A 20,223-nucleotide genomic window follows, 5' to 3' on the forward strand; every position below is an offset into this window, starting at 1 on the left:
CAGTCTTTACTTTGAAACAGTCTTTATTAGTTGGTAAAGAGTTCACTCATAGCTTTAGTGTAAACAGTTAGTATTGAGTTTGTTTCATTCATTAGGTTGGCAGAGGAGGGCAGTGCCCCTGAAGACCCAGTGAGTAGGACACTCCGAGGTGGGTAGAGACACGACTGTGATGAAGTTGGTAGAGATACCTGAGGAGGAGAGGAAGCCTGCCCGCTTGAAGGTACGGTACAGGGGACAGTCATAGAACTGGAGGTCCCCAGGAGACTCTGTAGTAGGCACGGCCACAGCATCCTCAGAGACCTGGCCAACCAAAGACAACAGGGATGTGATATGAGTTCTCAAAATAAAAACAGGAAGACAGTCCAAGACAAATATGCGGACAATGCTATAACCACTGTATGAAGAACGGTGGGTAAGACGCTGAAGTGATGCTCAGTGGATCGGATGGTTAAATGAGAAGGTGAGCCCTCTACCTGGCAGGGTAGGAAGTGTATCTCGGGCACAGGGCAGTGTTTGATGTTGTGCTGGAGCTCCTGCAGGGTGTGGGAGACCGGGTCCCAGCTGGCTCCGTCAAGGTACAGCCCATACACCAACACGCCCTCATCTGGTGGAGCTGGGCCCTGGGAGAAAGATGGTGTAACAATTCACACCGTGGATCTAACGTATAATGTTAGAGGGATAGTTCACCCGGATTACAATGTCAGATGGTTCCTGACCCTGGAAATAGCAGCAGGCCATCTGATTAATATTGTCTTTTGGGTGCGCTATCCCTTTTACTAAGTTATATACCTAGGGAAACATTTAGCTAGTGTAGTTACCTCAAAAAGGAGTTTAGTTTTGTCTGCCACTTTGCTCCAATTGCTGGAGTTCTCATCCACAGGTTGAACATGATAGGTGAAAGACAGAGAGTCTACAGGCACGTTCTTCTGTCGAGCACTGTTCTGGAGAACAGCTGTCAGAAAACCTATAGGGAAGATTCATGAACTATCTTTCAGAATATTACAGAAAATGTTATTATTTGAATTTCTAAACTCAAATTTGTAAAGGCGATACAATTGTAAGCCAAAGACAAATTTCCCTTTCACTAAAGATTGACAATGAAGTTTTGAACTTGAAGCAGTGTCTCTATTATAGGTATGTTTATTCTGGCTGTTATGTACAGTACCTTGTGGAAAGAAGAACCCAGAGAGCCAGTAGGAGCGCGGCTTCCTGTTCTTGAGGCTCTGCTGCAGGTCAGTCTTAGGTGGACGGTTCAGAGAGAAGATTTCTCCACTGATCATAGGTATCCTGAATACATAGAATATTACAAGGAAAATTAGGGGTTAGGAACATAAGTAATTTAATAACTTCTTTTTTCCATTCACCATGAATATACAATACTGTGTTCAAAAGAAAATGAAGATGCCCATGACATAATCATTAAGGTTTACATTGATTAAAGTTTAAACAATACAAGCTTTAAGTATATGTATGTCAACTTAGTTAATGTTTTCTACTTTTCTATAAGGTTGATCTTGATGTTGTCTGCCCAGGCTCTGAAGAACCACACTCTCTGTTCCAGGTCCTGGATCCAGGAACCCAGAGCCATGCACGACTCGTACGAGCAGTGCTACCAAGGCAACAACAAAAGACAGAAAGATTACTTCTTGTCCAAGTTGAATCAATTGCTTTTCATTGCTTTGTTTATTTAGACTCTAGAGGATAATGACGCCTTGGGCTTGGAGGAGCATTTCAAAATGTCAAAACTGATGTGAAGCATGGAATTGGGTTAAAACATCAGGGTAGGTTGTGTGCAGTGAGAGCTGAGCTGTGGAGAGTGTTTACTTCAGGGTTGAGCAAACTAGAGCCCATTCAATCCAGGACGCGGGAGGTTTGAGTAAAAATAAGAAAGAAACGGAGGGCCCACAAAAAACAAATCTGTGCGGCCCTCCATTGAATTTCAAAATCCTGATGTGGCCCTTAAGCCAAAAAGTTTGCCCACCCCTGGTTTACTAATATACTGTACCTTACAGTCTGATAGTACTATCATGGTGAGCAGGGCAGTGGAGACCTACCTTCCAGTCTGATGGTACGATCATGATGAGCAGGGCAGTGGAGACCTACCTTCCAGTCTGATGGTACGATCATGGTGAGCAGGGCAGTGGAGACCTACCTTCCAGTCTGATGGTACGATCATGGTGAGTAGGGCAGTGGAGACCTACCTTCCAGTCTGATGGTACTATCATGGTGAGCAGGGCAGTGTAGACCTACCTTCCAGTCTGATGGTACGATCATGGTGAGCAGGGCAGTGTGGACCTACCTTCCAGTCTGATGGTACGATCATGGTGAGCAGGGCAGTGTGGACCTACCTTCCAGTCTGATGGTACTATCATGGTGAGCAGGGCAGTGAAGACCTACCTTCCAGTCTGATGGTACGATCATGATGAGCAGGGCAGTGGAGACCTACCTTCCAGTCTGATGGTACGATCATGGTGAGCAGGGCAGTGGAGACCTACCTTCCAGTCTGATGGTACTATCATGGTGAGCAGGGAGTGTAGACCTACCTTCCAGTCTGATGGTACGATCATGGTGAGCAGGGCAGTGTGGACCTACCTTCCAGTCTGATGGTACGATCATGGTGAGCAGGGCAGTGTGGACCTACCTTCCAGTCTGATGGTACTATCATGGTGAGCAGGGCAGTGGAGACCTACCTTCCAGTCTGATGGTACGATCATGGTGAGCAGGGCAGTGTAGACCTACCTTCCAGTCTGATGGTACGATCATGGTGAGCAGGGCAGTGTGGACCTACCTTCCAGTCTGATGGTACGATCATGGTGAGCAGGGCAGTGTGGACCTACCTTCCAGTCTGATGGTACGATCATGGTGAGCAGGGCAGTGGAGACCTACCTTCCAGTCTGATGGTACGATCATGGTGAGCAGGGCAGTGTAGACCTCCGCCAGAGCCTCACTCATCAGCACCTCTCCTCTGATGGAGGCAGAGAAGGAGAGGAGGCTGGAGCGAACCACACAGAGGAGGTTGTTAAACCGGTCAATCTCCTGTCGCAGGATCACCAGCAGGGCAGAGGAGGCCGAGGCTGTGCGTCTCTCACCTTCAGAGTACATACACATGCACCAACACGCACGCATACAGACATACAAGGCGGCTTTCAGTAAGAACTATGAACAAAAATGGACAGAGATAGATATATAGAATCTCTCAATGTCCCTCTCACTAACTCTCACTCTCTCACTCTTAGAGGACTCAAAATAAGAAAAGGTACAACCTGTGAAAAAATGTTTCCTTTTCAGAGGACAATAAATCTATTCTATTTAATTAGAATCTAATCTTTACACTTGTACCCATACACAGGTTGAAAGAAATGGCTGCTAAGTGCCTAAATTGGAACGCAGTGGCTGTACAGTAACATGCTATAAATGACGTCAGAGCTCTGGCTATGCACTTCATAGCTCTGTATGGGTTTTGACTGACAGACATTCTGAACTTGAGCACCACACGTGACTAGAAGTTGCCCCCATCCCTCCAGCTAATTGGGTAACTTTTGACAATTTTTTGTTGTCTGGGTGATAGAAATGCTGTAAATTAAAATGACTATGTATTTTGAAAGATGAGACGTTGAGGATTATCATAAATACCGTTTTGTTGTCATACGAGCCAAACACCTGTGAGTCCAAACGTGCATTTCACATTTCCACATCATAAAACTCAGGGATGCAGGGTTGTGTTCGAAACAAAAACTACAAGTGTACTTGCTCTAGTTCCTCAACGGCTTGAAGACTCTTCTTTGAGTCATAAAAGTGCATTGAAATGACTTAGGAACCGTGTACACTTCGAGAGTTGATTGGCCACTTGTAGACCAGTTCTCACTCAAGCCCTTGTCATTTTTTTGTCTTATGGTTCTCCTACCCCACATTTTCTAGGAATATTGTTACTGAATATATCCAGAGTATTTTCTGATTTCGTAATCAACAAGTGCGGTGAAAAGTACAGTAAATGTAAAATGCACATAAAATCAACAGTGTAATGTTTGGATTCAGTCTTGTGTCAGGTGAACTGTTGTGTCCTCAACTTTGGTCTAATAATTTCCCCATAATATCCAAACTGTTCCCTTTCCATTGTTACCATGTGTATGTATGCATTATGTTTCTTCTGTAAGCCCTATCCATATAGGCCAATCCCAACAAGTGTAAAGGGTTGGGTATGGAAGTTACCCTGGTCAGAAGATGATGATTCCGCAAAGTTGACTTTGGTGATGATGTCCCTGAGGAACAGTGTTTTCTCTGTGACATGGTCAACCTCCACTGTCTCTGGTAGTTTCTTCAGGATCTTCATGGCCATCCTCAGAACTACACTATCTTGGCACTGTCTGTCTCTGCTCCACACAAACAAAAGAGAAGAATTCAGCATTTCATTAAAAAAATGTACACTACATAACACAGCCGTTTTTCCAATTCACGCGCGGAACTGAACCATATTGTGCTGCTTTGGATATTTTATATTCACCTTGTCCTTTCCAGCACACTGTAGTGGATGCTTAACCATGCCAGCTCTGTACAGCTCCGCTTGGCTCAGTATTGTCAAAAGGATATAAGTAATACATCTATTGGTGGGCTATATTTCCCCTGGGAGACCCACCTGACCAGCAGGTTGCTATCAGAGAGCCTGGGCTGCAGGTTGACGATAGTGTGCAGCAGCTGCTGGGTCTGGTTCTGCAGTATCACCATCTCTGCACTGCTGTCGATGCCAAAAACCTCCGCCAGGTCCTGGTCTGGCATGTTCTCTATGTAGGCTCTACACTGGGGCCAGCTGGCGTCTTTAGGGAAGGGAGGGTAGCCCTGCCAAGAGAAATACAATATAATGCTCTCAATGAAGACAGAGAATAACAGAAACATACAATTTTGCTTTAGGATTACGCTTAAGTATTGTCTGTTATATTTCATTATGTAATATACAGTGCCTTCAGAAAGTATTCATACCCCTTCACTTATTCAATTTTTTTGTTGTGTTACAGCCTGAATTCAAAACGGATTAACTATGTTTTTTACTCACCCATCTACACACAATACACCCCATAATAACAAAGTGAAAACATGTTTTTAGAAATTTTTGCAAATGTAGTGAAAATGAAAGCACATTTGGCAGCGATTACAGCTGTGAGTCTTTCTGGGTAAGTCTCTAAGAACTTTCCACACCTGAATTGTTCAATATTTGCCAATTATTCTTTTTAAAATTCTTTAAGCTCTGTCAAGTTGATTGTTGATCATTGCTAGACAGCTATTTTCAAGTCTTGCCATAGATTTTCAATACGATTTAAGGCAAAACTGTAACTAGGCCACTCAATAACATTCAATGTCATCTTGGTAAGCAACCAGTGTAGATTTGGCATTGTGTTTCAGATTATTGTCCTGCTGAAAGGTGAATTTGTCTCCCAGTGTCTGTTGGAAAGCAGAATGAACCAGGTTTTCCTCTAGGGTTTTGCCTGTGCTTATAGCTGTATTCCGTTTATTTGTATCCTAAAAAAAAAACCTCCCTAGTCCTTAACAATGACAAGCATACCCATAACGTGATGCAGCCACCACCGTGCTTGAAAATATGAGGAGTGGTACTCAGTGATGTTGTGTTTGCCCCTTTGTATTCAGCACAAAAGTTCATTCTTTGCCACCTTTTTTGCAGTTTTACTTAAGTGTCTTGTTGCAAACAGGATGCATGTTTTAGAATATTTTATTCTGTACAGGCTTCCTTCTTTTCACTCTGTCATTTAGGTTAGTATTGTGGGGTAACTACAACGTTGTTGATCAGTTCTCATATCACAACCATTAAGCTCTGTAACTGTTTTAAAGTCACCATTGGCCTCATGATGAAACCCCTGAGCAGTTTCCTTCCTCTCTGGCAACTGAGTTAGGAAGGACGCCTGTATCTTTGTAACGACTGGGTGTATTGATACACCGTCCAAAGCCTAATTAGTAACTTCACCATGCTCAAAGGGATACTAAGTCTGCTTTTTTAACATTTTTACCCATCTGCCAATACCGATTGGCAGATGGGTAAAAATGTGCCCTTCTTTGCGAGGCATTGAAAAACCTCCCTGGTCTTTGTGGTTGAATCTGTGCATGAAATGTACTACTCCATTGAGGTATGTGTGAGATACAGAGATGGGGTAGTTATTCAAAAATCATGTTAACAACTATTATTTAACCCGGAATGAGTTCATGCAACTTATTTTTAAAAGTACATTTTTACTCCTGAACTATTTTATGCTTGCCATAACAAAGGGGTTGAATACTTATTGACTAAAGACATTTCAGATTTATATTTTTTATTAATTTCTAAAATGTTCTACAACAAAATTGTGTTCAAATCTGTGTGAGTACTTTGTTTTTTTTAAATTACATTTTTGTTATCTAGCAGACGGCTGTAAAGTAGGTAAACAACCATATGACATCACAATTACCTTTTTCATTGCTTTATCAGTATGTTGACATGGTTCCTGTGACTGTGCTTTGTGATGCCAGTGTTAAGTGGAGGGGTGTGTCTGACTCCTACCTGAGCCTGACAGAAGCTGTGTCCGTCCTGCAGGACCGATGGGGTATAGCAGCGGTGGAGAATGGTAAGCAGGCAGCGGCGGTCCCAGGGGTCGGTGACACGCCCTCCGTAGATCACCTCACCTGTCAGGTAGCGTAGGGCCGCCCATGGCAGCTCGGAACCTTCCGCAGCCCGCAGGAGACTCTCCTGGTTCAGCATGGACACCTAAGACACAGAGACAAGACAAGAGACAATGACGACGCTCTCTCTCAATCTAGATGGATCTGTGTCATTGCCTTGTAAGCTGAGGAGCTCTGTTGAGTTGGAAACAGCACGTGTTACATCATAATGTACCTCCAGGTCAGAAGATGTAAAGGTATAGGGTATGTTCCACCCCAGAGGGCCGTACTTCTTCCTCTCCTGCACGATGGCGTTGAAGAAGCAGAGGCTGAAGAGCAAAGTCTTCCAGGCTGGGCTGCAGTCCATCTTACAGAAGCTCCTCTCGGTCACCTCTCCACTGGGACTGAAGGTGTGGAGGAGTTTCTCCTTCAGACCCCGAGGAGGCTCCACAGCTATCTACAGGACAGGAAGTTGAATTACTGTATTAGTAACTGAGGCTCTACCGCTATCTACAGGACAGGAAGTTGAATTGCTGTATTAGTAACTGAGGCTCTACCGCTATCTACAGGACAGGAAATTGAATTGCTGTATTAGTAACTGAGGCTCTACTGCTATCTACAGGACAGGAAGTTGAATTGCTGTATTAGTAACTGAGGCTCTACCGCTATCTAAAGGAACAGAATCATTGGCAATGAATTTGTAACAACAACAGACATTGTTGTGTTCTGTGTATCTGAGGGGTGTGCAATAGAATGTCTAGAAGAGACAAAGCCCCTCAGACGATGGCAATTTGACTGGTTCACTCATGGGTGCACCATAGAAATAAACTCCCTAATTATACTTCTATAGGTGTATGGCCCTCTAATGGGAAGCTGTGGTAATGAAGGCCTGGCTGACCTTAACGGCTCTCTGCAGGATGGAGGCAGGGAACACTGGGTCTGGTTTAGAGGACAGCCACAGACGGAAGTGAGGGTCCAGGTCTGATCCTTTCCACTTCAACCTGAGCAGAAGGGATGAAAAATACTCAGGTCTGTGGAGAGGCATCTGTCTACAGCTGGGTCCTGTGGGGTAGAAGCCCCTAACAGGACCACACCTAAAGGCATCTCACAGGACCCTCTATGTTTCAACGTGGTTTCAAACCAACGTACTACTACATCATATTGTCTCACACGACATTACCCATCAGCATAAAAACTATATTAAGACATAAAAACATGCAAAATAAAAGCTCAAAACAGTGCACCGATAGGTGCTGTTATCCACTCACGAGTTGACGACAGTCTGCAGTCTGGGCATGAAGGAGGCGGCCAGGTGGCAGTTCTGCAGGAAGACCCAGCGGCCCTTGAGGACCTGGGCCTTGTAAATGAGCTCCTCTGCGCTGGGGCCCTGGCCCTGACCCAGAGACACCATGTCCAGGTGCAGGCTGCTACCCCTCAGCTCCTGGGCCAGACGCACCAGGAGGGAGGCTGGGTCCATGCCTGAACAGACAGGGGAAGAATAAGGACATCAGACATGACCTAAAGCTGCTTGTACACTACACCATATTGTCCAGGAATTTCAAAGGTGTAAAAGAAGCTTTGAGTGTCCCAGTGTTTTGTCCCAAATCCTACTGGTGAGAAAGAGGGTGGAACGAGCAGCCTAACACCAAGGTTATTACACACCAGTTTAGGGAGGATGTCTAGTACACAAGAGTAGCAGTAGTCTTACCAGGGGAGAGGAGGAATACGATAGGCACGTTGGCAGAGCAGCGCTCATACACCTCTCTCAGGGAGATCTTTCCAACCTCCAGGTACTTAGAACCCATCTTCTCTATGACAAAAGCTTTCACTGCTGTGTTCAGACACTCAGGCCTCAGGATCTTCACCTGGGAGATAAAGACAGCCTCAACAGAGTTCATCATATTTATCAAGGAGAATATTTTGAGTTCTCACAAAGCTGTAACCCACATGCACGCGCGCACACACACACACACACACACACACACCAGAATGATCTTCTGGAAGCCTGAGAGGCTCTCCCAGGGGAAGATGTGGACACACTTGGTGAGATGCCTGTCCTTCGAGGCTGCTGCTGACTGGGATGACTCTCCTGGACAGATAGACAGACAAACCACATCATGATGTCACACACACATTCATTCATGACACAAGAGGTGAGCTAAGGTGAGATTCTATTGGTGAGGGTGAACGAGCTAGAATGAGATTCTATCGGTGAGGGGGAACGAGCTAGAGTGAGATTCTATCGGTGAGGGGGAACGAGCTAGAATGAGATTCTATCGGTGAGGGGGAACGAGCTAGAGTGAGATTCTATCGGTGAGGGGGAACGAGCTAGAGTGAGATTCTATTGGTGAGGGGAACGAGCTAGAGTGAGATTCTATCGGTGAGGGGGAACGAGCTAGAATGAGATTCTATTGGTGAGGGGGAACGAGCTAGAGTGAGATTCTATTGGTGAGGGGGAACGAGCTAGAGTGAGATTCTATTGGTGAGGGGAACGAGCTAGAGTGAGATTCTATTGGTGAGGGGGAACGAGCTAGAATGAGATTCTATTGGTGAGGGGGAACGAGCTAGAATGAGATTCTATTGGTGAGGGGGAACGAGCTAGAATGAGATTCTATCGGTGAGGGGGAACGAGCTAGAATGAGATTCTATCAGTGTGGGGGAACGAGCTAGAATGAGATTCTATTGGTGAGGGGGAACGAGCTAGAATGAGATTCTATTGGTGAGGGGGAACGAGCTAGAATGAGATTCTATTGGTGAGGGGGAACGAGCTAGAATGAGATTCTATTGGTGAGGGGGAACGAGCTAGAATGAGATTCTATTGGTGAGGGGGAACGAGCTAGAATGAGATTCTATTGGTGAGGGGGAACGAGCTAGAGTGAGATTCTATTGGTGAGGGGAACGAGCTAGAGTGAGATTCTATCGGTGAGGGGGAACGAGCTAGAATGAGATTCTATTGGTGAGGGGGAACGAGCTAGAGTGAGATTCTATTGGTGAGGGGGAACGAGCTAGAGTGAGATTCTATTGGTGAGGGGAACGAGCTAGAGTGAGATTCTATTGGTGAGGGGGAACGAGCTAGAATGAGATTCTATTGGTGAGGGGGAACGAGCTAGAATGAGATTCTATTGGTGAGGGGGAACGAGCTAGAGTGAGATTCTATCGGTGAGGGGGAACGAGCTAGAATGAGATTCTATTGGTGAGGGGGAACGAGCTAGAATGAGATTCTATTGGTGAGGGGGAACGAGCTAGAATGAGATTCTATTGGTGAGGGGGAACGAGCTAGAATGAGATTCTATTGGTGAGGGGGAACGAGTATGGCTTGTCATTACCATGAAGAGGTTCTGTGAAAGAAGTCAAGGAAATTATACTCTGTGGTGAATTCAAACACAACGTGCATCAGGGAACACAGGACAGAAAACTTCCCAGAGCAAGGCTCACTGGAGATGCTATAGTCGAGGCTCTTTTCTGCACAAGAGCTTCAAGGAATAAGTCAAGCAACCCAATGTTCACCAGGGAAGCTTCATGTTCCAGCGCAGCAACACCGACCTTCAGTATCAGAAGCAGCGTGTCCAGCGTAGGGCTCACTGAGGAACTCATAAAGGTTTCTAGCCTGCTGGAACAGTTCCCACTGCACACGGTTGGTCTGGATGGACTTGTAGAGGGTGGCGAAGCAGGGCAGGTGGGCACACAGGTACTGGCACTGTGCCCACATGCTGTCTGTCAGCCACGGGTAGTCCGGACGCTCTCCCAGGAGCTCCCCTAGTGAGACAATCACACACAGATGCACTCAGCCATTTTACTGTGGTCACCCCCCCACCCCACTTAATTACTAAAATGCTCACTCATTCATGGTCTACTTATTTTCCAGTTGAATGATAGTTTGGAGCCTTTTAAAAGACAATCTCTGATTCAATATGCGGCCTCATGTTACTGACAAATGCCTGACACAGCAGGTATTTTTGACCTTCCTCCTGCTCGGCTCTCTTTGAGTCCATCATGCTGGCCAGCACAGCAGAGTGTAGGAATATCTTCCACTCTTCAGCAGGCAGGAACTCAGTGCTGCCTACTATCATGTTGTTCTTGTTGGTCTTCATGATGTTACAACACATTAGGAAGGAGAAAACCACCTGGTGGTCCACAAACAGGGCCAGGGACACTTCCTGGAGGGGGAAGGGGGAGAGAGAGAGAGTAAGGAGAGAGAGAGAGAGAGAAAGAGGGGGGAGAGGGAGAGAGAGAGAGAAAGAGAAAAAGAGGGGGGAGAGAGAGAGGGAGAGCGAGAGGGAGAGCGAGAGAGTGGGGGGGAGACATTAAGAAGAGGAGATCCACAGCAGAAAGACTAGATAATATTGAGTATTTCACTAGTCTCGCATTTGAAAACTTCCAAGTTCCATTTTCACACTGTTTTTAGAACGAACAAACACCAGTAATGGATTTTACAACAAATATTTCTAAAAGTGGTAGGTGTTCTTGTCCTATAAACCTGTTAATTAACTGGCTGGGTGGATGCTTGCCACAAAACTAAATAGAAAAACTCAATCAAGCTCCACTTAAGATGCATAAAACCCAGAAGAAAATAGCATGTTACCTGTCCATGATTGTTACTCTCATTACTGTTACCTTGTATATACTCTGAGTGATGGCATTCATCATTATCAATACTGTTACCTTGTATATACTCTGAGTGATGGCATTCATCATTATCAATACTGTTACCTTGTATATACTCTGAGTGATGGCATTCATCATCATCAATACTGTCACCTTGTATATACTCTGAGTGATGGCATTCATCATCATCAATACTGTCACCTTGTATATACTCTGAGTGATGGCATTCATCATTATCAATACTGTCACCTTCTATATACTCTCAGTGATGGCATTCATCATCATCAATACTGTTACCTTGTATATACTCTCAGTGATGGCATTCATCATCATCAATACTGTCACCTTGTATATACTCTGAGTGATGGCATTCATCATTATCAATACTGTCACCTTCTATATACTCTCAGTGATGGCATTCATCATCATCAATACTGTTACCTTGTATATACTCTCAGTGATGGCATTCATCATCATCAATACTGTCACCTTGTATATACTCTGAGTGATGGCATTCATCATTATCAATACTGTTACCTTGTATATACTCTGAGGGATGGCATTCATCATCATCAATACTGTTACCTTGTATATACTCTCAGTGACGGCATTCATCATCATCAATACTGTTACCTTGAATGCCATCACTGAGAGCATATACAAGGTAACAGTATTGATGATGATGAATGCCGTCACTGAGAGTATATACATCATCATCAATACTGTTACCTTGTATATACTCTCAGTGATGGCATTCATCATCATCAATACTGTTACCTTGTATATACTCTCAGTGATGGCGTTCATCATCATCAATACTGTTACCTTGTATATACTCTCAGTGATGGCATTCATCATTATCAATACTGTTACCTTGTATATACTCTGAGTGATGGCATTCATCATTATCAATACTGTTACCTTGTATATACTCTCAGTGATGGCGTTCATCATCTTGAGGAGACGAAGGTTAAAGTCCCCCATGTTGGGAGCACATGTTCCAGGCACCACCACAGCCCTCCTCAGGCTTTTAGCTCCAGCCGGGCGCAGGGTGCCCGTCACAGGCATGGACACGTCCAGGGTGGGCCACTCCTGGCCTTCCGTAGCCACCTGCAAAGCTTTCACATACATGTCATTGAACCAGTCCAGGGAGAACTGGTACATGTAGTTGATCTGGGTGAGGTCGGCCAGGACAAAGTACAGGTCTGCACCACGGTTAGCGATAGGGAGGTACTTCTTGCGGACCTCGTCGATCTCCTTCTCCTTGTCCTTAGCTGTCTCAACTCGCACGGAGATCTCATTGGAGGTGACTTTGGACTTTTTCAGGTTATCAACGAGGTCCTGGTCGTCCAATATGTGTCCTAAAGCAAGACAAAGTATTAGTGTTTTAATATGTCACATTTTAGGTGAAGGGAGACAATGTGCTCATCTCTATCCTTTCTCTGTCCTCTTAGTAAAAACAATAGTGAAAGAGTGCTAGAAGCAAAGCCAACAGTCGATCTTGATCAACATTTTCACGTTACATTTAGGGACAGGTGAAACGGCACAAAATCCATCCACCTGTCCACCTCCCTCCCTCCCTCACCCTGGGTGTCCTGCAGCAGCAGCAGGGACCTGTTCTCCAGCTCGTGAAGGCTGAACAGGTCAGCAGTAATAGTGTGGAGGAGCTGGTTGTGGTGCAGCTCCAGCTCCGCCTGATGCAGAGACACCGCGCTGGACAGCAGCTGCTCCTGCAGACACTCGTACTCTACCGAGAAGTTGATCAGCTTCACCAGGACACACACTGCCGGGAGGAAGTGGGGGTTGGGCAGACAGGTGGCCAGGTAGAGCCTTCGGTGAGAAAGAGAGGAGAGGGGAGAGGAGGAGGAGGAGAAGGCAGGAGATGAGGAGGAGAGGAGTTGTGACAACTTATAAGATCTATTCCTATTGCTTCAAATACGAACATTTATATTTTTTAATGAAGGGTAATTTGATGAAAATAAGGGCTCAATTGAATGAGTAAATATACCTAAAGTTGGGATTGTACTCAATTTCAGTGTCTCCAATATTGATGAATGATTGACCCTCACGTATTGTAAGGTTCTTGATCAGGATTGGCTGAAGACAGGGATCTATGTTCTCAAGAACATCCTGAAAACAGAAGAATGATCAAAGGTAAGGATCGATAAGGACTAATAATCTAATTTCATTTAAGAAAACCACTAGCTAAGTTTCCATTCAATTGGGAACAGATTTGTAAAATCTGCATGAAAAAAAATCCACATTTTCCCACAAGAGATGTTTCCATCAAATTGACTTCTTGTGGATAAAAGGCTGTGCGTGATGACGTAGAATACATAAAAATACCTTTTGTTATTAAATACCCAGTCCATCACATTTTCAACTCTACTGATGGTTTTGTCACTAAAACTGTTGCGTTATATAACGAATGTGCCCACTCCAGTGTTGGCATGCGCGCTCTAGCCAACTGCTGGCAGATACAGTGTAGGTATAGCCTACATCAGGGGTATTCAACTCTTACCTTACGAGGTCCGGAGCCTGCTGGTTTTCTGTTCTACCCGATACAGTGGGGGGGAAAAGTATTTGATCCCTTGCTGATTTTGTACGTTTGCCCACTTACAAAGAAATGGTCAGTCTATAATTTTAATGGTAGGTTTATTTGAACAGTGAGAGACAGAATAACAACAAAAAAATCCATGTCAAATTTTATAAAATGATTTGCATTTTAATGAGGGAAATAAGTATTTGACCCCTCTGCAAAACATGGCTTAGTACAAAACCCTTGTTGGCAATCACAGAGGTCAGACGTTTCTTGTAGTTGGCCACCAGGTTTGCACACATCTCAGGAGGGATTTTGTCCCACTCCTCTTTGCAGATCTTAAGGTTTCGAGGCTGACGTTTGGCAACTCAAACCTTCAGCTCCCTCCACAGATTTTCTATGGGATTAAAGTCTGGAGACTGGCTAGGCCACTCCAGGACCTTAATGTGCTTCTTCTTGAGCCACTCCTTTGTTGCCTTGGCCGTGTGTTTTGGGTCATTGTCATGCTGGAATACCCATCCACGACCCATTTTCAATGCCCTGGCTGAAGGAAGGATGTTCTCACCCAAGATTTGACGGTACATGACCCCGTCCATCGTCCCTTTGATGCGGTGAAGTTGTCCTGTCCCCTTAGCAGAAAAACACCCCCAAAGCATAATGTTTCCACCTCCATGTTTGACGGTGGAGATGGTGTTCTTGGGGTCATAGGCAGCATTCCTCCTCCTCCTCCAAACACGTTGAGTTGATGCCAAAGAGCTCCATTTTGGTCTCATCTGACCACAACACTTTCACCAGTTGTCCTCTGAATCATCCAGATGTTCATTGGCAAACTTCAGACGGGCATGTATATGTATTCTTGAGCAGGGGGACCTTGCGGGCGCTGCAGGATTTCAGTCCTTCACGGCGTAGTGTGTTACCAATTGTTTTCTTGGTGACTATGGTCCCAGCTGCCTTGAGATCATTGACAAGATCCTCCCGTGTAGTTCTGGGCTGATTCCTCACCGTTCTCATGATCATTGCAACCCCACGAGGTGAGATCTTGCATGGAGCCCCAGGCTGAGGGATATTGACAGTTCTTTTGTGTTTCTTCCATTTGCGAATAATCGCACCAAATGTTGTCACCTTCTCACCAAGCTGCTTGGTGATGGTCTTGTAGCCCATTCCAGCCTTGTGTAGGTCTACAATCTTGTCCCTGACATCCTTGGAGAGCTCTTTGGTCTTGGCCATGGTGGAGAGTTTGGAATCTGATTGATTGATTGCTTCTGTAGAAAGGTGTCTTTTTTACAGGTAACAAGCTGCGGTTAGGAGCACTCCCTTTGAGAGTGTGCTCCTAATCTCAGCTCGTTACCTGTATAAAAGACACCTGGGAGCCAGAAATCTTTCTGATTGAGAGGGGGTCAAATACTTATTTCCCTCATTAAAATGCAAATCAATTTATAACATTTTTGACATGTGTTTTTCTGGATATTTTTGTTGTTATTCTGTCTCTCACTGTTCAAATAAACCTACCATTAAAATTATAGACCGATCCTTTCTTTATCAGTGGGCAAACAGTACAAAATCAGCAGGGGATCAAATACTTTTTTCCCTCACTGTAATTAATTGCACCCACCTGTTGTCCAAGTTCTAAATCAGTCCCTGATTAGAGGGGAACAATGAAAAAAGGCAGTGAAACTTGCTTTGCGGTCTAGAGTTGAATTTGATGGGCCTACTTGATGGGATTATTATGGACAAAAGAGCGCAATCATTTTTATTTGTCAAACGGCAGCGAACCATCGATCAGAATAAGACCCTCTATATTTATTGGAAAGCAGCATTAAGCTCATTACTGTGAACTTTCACCCCCCTGTGAAGTTCATCACAACTGACTTCATCTGTAGCCTAATAAACTGTATGTTTCCCCGAGTCGTATGGGAGGACCACAACATATGTATGCATGACTCCACATTTACTTCGATTTGATGGTTATTAGATCAGTAGTTTCCACTGCCATTTCTCGCATACTTATTTTTACAGACCTTGTCTAGCGTATTTTGTTTTGTCGACATTTGGAATGTTTACAGACAAATTAGCTGTTTCCATTCACATGTATATATTGTAGAATTAAAATCAATCAAATGTTATATTTTATATGGCAATACCTGAATAAGGGATCAACATGGAGGAAATTTGTCAAATAATCTATTCTCCCCAAAGAACTAAAGGGTTTAAGTAGCCTAAGCAAGTACCTGAATAAGGACAGCGTCCCCCATGCGAATGGCCCTCTCCACTGTCTTCATATAGTTGGGGTCTGAGGCCAGTATCTTCCTGAGCCTGACCCCCTCCATAGAGCTTATCCACCTGGTGGCCTGGCCCTGGGGGTCGATCAGCAGGGGCCAGTGGGGACCGTTCTTCACAATCAAAGCATTCTCTGTGGAGTTCTGATCTGGTGGCAGGCCTGTGTTCTGCCAGTGTCTCACCTGAGGGAGATAAGATTTTTCGATATCATTAAAATGTTGAGAAAATAGCTAAATCTGGTGCATTATGGCAATACATGCCAAAACAAAATGTGTGTGTTGTTGTTTGTAATTTCTTAAAAGTATTTTGTGAACATTCACATGAGATTGAGCTTTATGATCCTTTGAGGCGGATATCGCCCCAGAATGCTTTGAATCCACTATCGTGTGGAGCTATAGCTCGGAATTAAATGAGACTAATGTTAAGAGATTACTTGCACCACTGAACGTCGATCAGTGCATTTATGTGTCTGTCAATGCTAACAGTTTTGTAAGTTGCTTAGGATAAAAACGCCTGCTAAATGACCACATCACCTGGTTCTTCTCAGTCATAGCTGAGGTGAAGGTGTACTGAGGAGAGATAGGGATCTCCATGTTGTGGCAGAAGTCCAGCCACTTCTTCACCATGGCTTTACGGAAGTCGGCCGTCAGAGGTCCACAGTACGTGATGAACGCTGAGGAAACCATGACGTCACCCACTATGTGCTGCAGCTTGTTGTCCAGGTCACACACTGCTTTCTCCCAGCGATCCTGATACACAGAGATATACACAGACACACACAGGGCAACAGGCAGGTCAAATCAACAGAAAGCACGCATGGAAGAAATCAGCATTCAAAGTGTCATTGTAGGGATGCATCTCTTTTGGAGATCAATTTGTACCTAAAACAGTGACATTGTCATCTAAAAAACATATGTATCGGCAGAAATATCGGAATCGGTGTATTCTGACTCCCAAAGACGGGTATCAAATCAGATCCATAAGTCCCATATCGGTCTGGCTTTATGAAATTCAACAATATTTACTATTGTATAGGAACTGTTTATAGGACCTTTTCATTAGACAGGGCTGATATGAGTGAAGCAGCTCTCTGCACTCTGTTGGTGGTCCTCTCTTTACGTGTCCCCAGCTCCTGTCTCTCAGACACACTGGCATTGTAGTGGTCCTCCAAAGCTTTCTGATGCTCCTCGATCTAAACAGACAGCACAGAACAATCAATCATCAACCAATTAATCAATCAATCAATTCATTGATAAAGCATACATTGAGCGGAGAAATGAGCCCTTGTCATTTGTGTGAATTAATTATCAAACACGTTGCCAAACAGTAAATATCTTACCTTCGATAGTCTTTTCTGCTTTTTCATCAGATTAGATTCTGATTTCACCAATGCTGCTTGAGCCACGTTAACTTTGTTCTGTTTGGGCTCAATTATCTGGGGAAGATAGGACATCAATATAACACTGCTGCATTCATGAATAACAATAAGGTCATATTTCCTTCTGGAGAACTAAAGGCATACAACAGTCAAAGTGTACCTTGTAGACATCATGGTAGTGCTCCAAAGCCAGCACCCAGAGGCACATAGAACGACAGGCTATAGACACCATGCCCACCTTGGCAGGGTTAAAGTCAGGACACTTAGAATACCTCCTCAACTTCAGAAACACCTACAGCAATTCAAACATAGTATCATGCAGTATTATAATATAATATATGACATTTAGCAGACACTTTTATCTAAAGCGTGCATTTTCCCTAGCAGGAATCGAACCCACAACCCTTGCAAGTGCCATGCTCTACCGACTGAGCCACACAGGACCACAAGACAGTTATACACAAGCATAATAAACAAGAGAATCTAAAGCTAGAAGATAAGCACATCTCAAGGTATGATTGGAGCCTAAATACTGTACCTTCTCTGGCAGGCTGTCTTTGTCCAGGCTGACCAGTCTCTTGAGGAAGCCAGGGTCTCCTAGCAGCTGTTTAGCTGTAGTCCAGTCAGGCTTCTGCTGTAGCAGGATGCAGACTGCATGCATCACTGTCAGGACCAGTTCTGGAGGCTTGGTGTAAACTCTGGAGCCAAATAATGAACAGGAGATCAATTCATTCAATTCAGAATGAATTCAGTATTACATATTGACAGTGTGTCATATTGATTCGTTGCCTCAAAACATTAGTTCTACTTGGAAAAATGTTTTTGATCAGGTAAATTTGACAACAATATTGTAACCCCAAGTGTTTATGAAAGGAAAAGTCATGTTTCGGTGAAGAATTAAGTATGATTTTATGCACTTGCCTTATTTCTGAAATGTCGCTCTTTTCCAGAGCATCTAAAGCTGAAACTGCTTTCTCCAGCAGAGGCAAAACTTTATTCAAATCTGCCGTAGCATCCTACAATTTTACAACACACAATGGGAACAAATGATTTACATAAACAAAATGTTACTCACAGTCAACAGAGAACACATTTATCAAAGGGTGAGTGTGGGTGTACGTAGCACTCTCATAAAAACATATTGATGTTCTCCTCACCTCTGCATATTCAAATTCACCTCACCTCTGCATATTCATATTGATATTCACCTCACCTCTGCATATTCATATTGATGTTCACCTCACCTCAGCATATTCATATTGATGTTCACCTCACCTCTGCATATTCATATTGATGTTCACCTCACCTCAGCATATTCATATTGATGTTCACCTCACCATATTCATATTCATACTGATATTCACCTCACCTCTGCATATTCATTTTGATATTCACCTCACCTCTGCATATTCATATTGATATTCACCTCACCTCTGCATATTCATATTGATGTTCACCTCACCTCTGCATATTCATATTGATGTTCACCTCACCTCTGCATATTCATATTGATGTTCACCTCACCTCTGCATATTCATATTGATGTTCACCTCACCTCTGCAAATTCATATTGATATTCACCTCACCTCTGCATATTCATATTGAGGTTCGACCTCACCTCTGCATATTCATATTGATGTTCACCTCACCATATTCATATTGATGTTCACCTCACCTCTGCATATTCATATTGATATTCACCTCACCTCTGCATATTCATATTGATGTTCACCTCACCTCTGCATATTCATATTGATGTTCACCTCACCTCTGCATATTCATGAACGATCCGTGTTTCTTGCACCATCATGTCTTCTTCCATTTTGACGATGGCTCGGACTTGTTCCACAGCTTGAGAATCCTCTTTCAGTTTACCCATCAATATCTCTATTTCCTGTCCAAAACACAATCAGTCAGTCACACACACACAATCAGTCAGTCACACACACACAATCAGTCAGTCACACACACACAATCAGTCAGTCAGTCAGACACACACAATCAGTCAGTTAGACACACACACACAATCAGTCAGTTAGACACACACACAATCAGTCAGTTAGACACACACACAATTAGTCAGTCACACACACAATCAGTCAGTCACACACACACACACACAATCAGTCAGTCACACACACACAATCAGTCAGTCACACACACACACAATCAGTCAGTCACATACACACAATCAGTCAGTCACACACACACACACAATCAGTCAGTCAGTCACACACAATCAGTCAGTCACACACACAATCAGTCAGTCAGTCACACACACACAATCAGTTACACACACACACAATCAGTCAGTCACACACACACAATCAGTCAGTCACACACACAATCAGTCAGTCAGTCACACACACAATCAGTCAGTCAGTCACACACACACACACAATCAGTTACACACACACAATCAGTCAGTCACACACACACAATTAGTCAGTCACACACACACAATTAGTCAGTCAGTCACACACACAATCAGTCAGTCACACACACAATCAGTCAGTCACACACACACAATCAGTCAGTCACACACACAATCAGTCAGTCAGTCACACACAATCAGTCAGTCACACACACAATCAGTCAGTCAGGCACACACACACAATCAGTTACACACACACACAATGAGTCAGTCACACACACACAATCAGTCAGTCACACACACAATCAGTCAGTCAGTCACACACACAATCAGTCAGTCAGTCACACACACACAATCAGTTACACACACACAATCAGTCAGTCACACACACAATTAGTCAGTCACACACAC

At 44.1% G+C, this 20,223-nt stretch overlaps 1 protein-coding gene and 1 long non-coding RNA gene across 4 annotated transcripts in view; one reads left to right on the forward strand and one right to left on the reverse strand.

Moving 5' to 3' along the window:
* Nucleotides 1-9: 9 nt before the first annotated feature.
* Nucleotides 10-20,223, reverse strand: part of LOC115161975 (dynein heavy chain 6, axonemal) — a 64,901-nt gene continuing 44,687 nt past the window's right edge. For all 3 annotated transcript variants that reach the window (XM_029712835.1, XM_029712836.1, XM_029712837.1), the window contains 27 exons: nt 19,207-19,332; nt 18,360-18,454; nt 17,977-18,136; nt 17,599-17,730; nt 17,400-17,495; nt 17,112-17,252; nt 16,594-16,809; nt 16,012-16,242; nt 13,253-13,374; nt 12,830-13,074; nt 12,166-12,605; nt 10,601-10,796; nt 10,183-10,395; nt 8,625-8,728; nt 8,348-8,504; nt 7,908-8,118; nt 7,538-7,640; nt 6,875-7,096; nt 6,542-6,745; nt 4,634-4,833; nt 4,210-4,370; nt 2,887-3,089; nt 1,497-1,609; nt 1,166-1,287; nt 819-964; nt 474-620; nt 10-300 (listed from right to left, as the gene is read on the reverse strand). In XM_029712835.1, the coding sequence (XP_029568695.1) occupies nt 85-300; nt 474-620; nt 819-964; nt 1,166-1,287; nt 1,497-1,609; nt 2,887-3,089; nt 4,210-4,370; nt 4,634-4,833; nt 6,542-6,745; nt 6,875-7,096; nt 7,538-7,640; nt 7,908-8,118; nt 8,348-8,504; nt 8,625-8,728; nt 10,183-10,395; nt 10,601-10,796; nt 12,166-12,605; nt 12,830-13,074; nt 13,253-13,374; nt 16,012-16,242; nt 16,594-16,809; nt 17,112-17,252; nt 17,400-17,495; nt 17,599-17,730; nt 17,977-18,136; nt 18,360-18,454; nt 19,207-19,332 (4,722 nt within the window). In that variant the 3' untranslated portion in view covers nt 10-84. The remainder of the gene's footprint in view (nt 301-473; nt 621-818; nt 965-1,165; nt 1,288-1,496; nt 1,610-2,886; nt 3,090-4,209; nt 4,371-4,633; nt 4,834-6,541; nt 6,746-6,874; nt 7,097-7,537; nt 7,641-7,907; nt 8,119-8,347; nt 8,505-8,624; nt 8,729-10,182; nt 10,396-10,600; nt 10,797-12,165; nt 12,606-12,829; nt 13,075-13,252; nt 13,375-16,011; nt 16,243-16,593; nt 16,810-17,111; nt 17,253-17,399; nt 17,496-17,598; nt 17,731-17,976; nt 18,137-18,359; nt 18,455-19,206; nt 19,333-20,223) is intronic.
* Nucleotides 960-1,877, forward strand: LOC115161977 (uncharacterized). Its single transcript, XR_003869464.1, has 2 exons — nt 960-1,232; nt 1,562-1,877. It is a non-coding gene; the product is annotated as an uncharacterized LOC115161977 (long non-coding RNA).

This window comes from Salmo trutta, chromosome 25 (genome assembly GCF_901001165.1).
Source record: "Salmo trutta chromosome 25, fSalTru1.1, whole genome shotgun sequence".
Lineage (NCBI taxonomy): Eukaryota > Metazoa > Chordata > Actinopteri > Salmoniformes > Salmonidae > Salmo > Salmo trutta.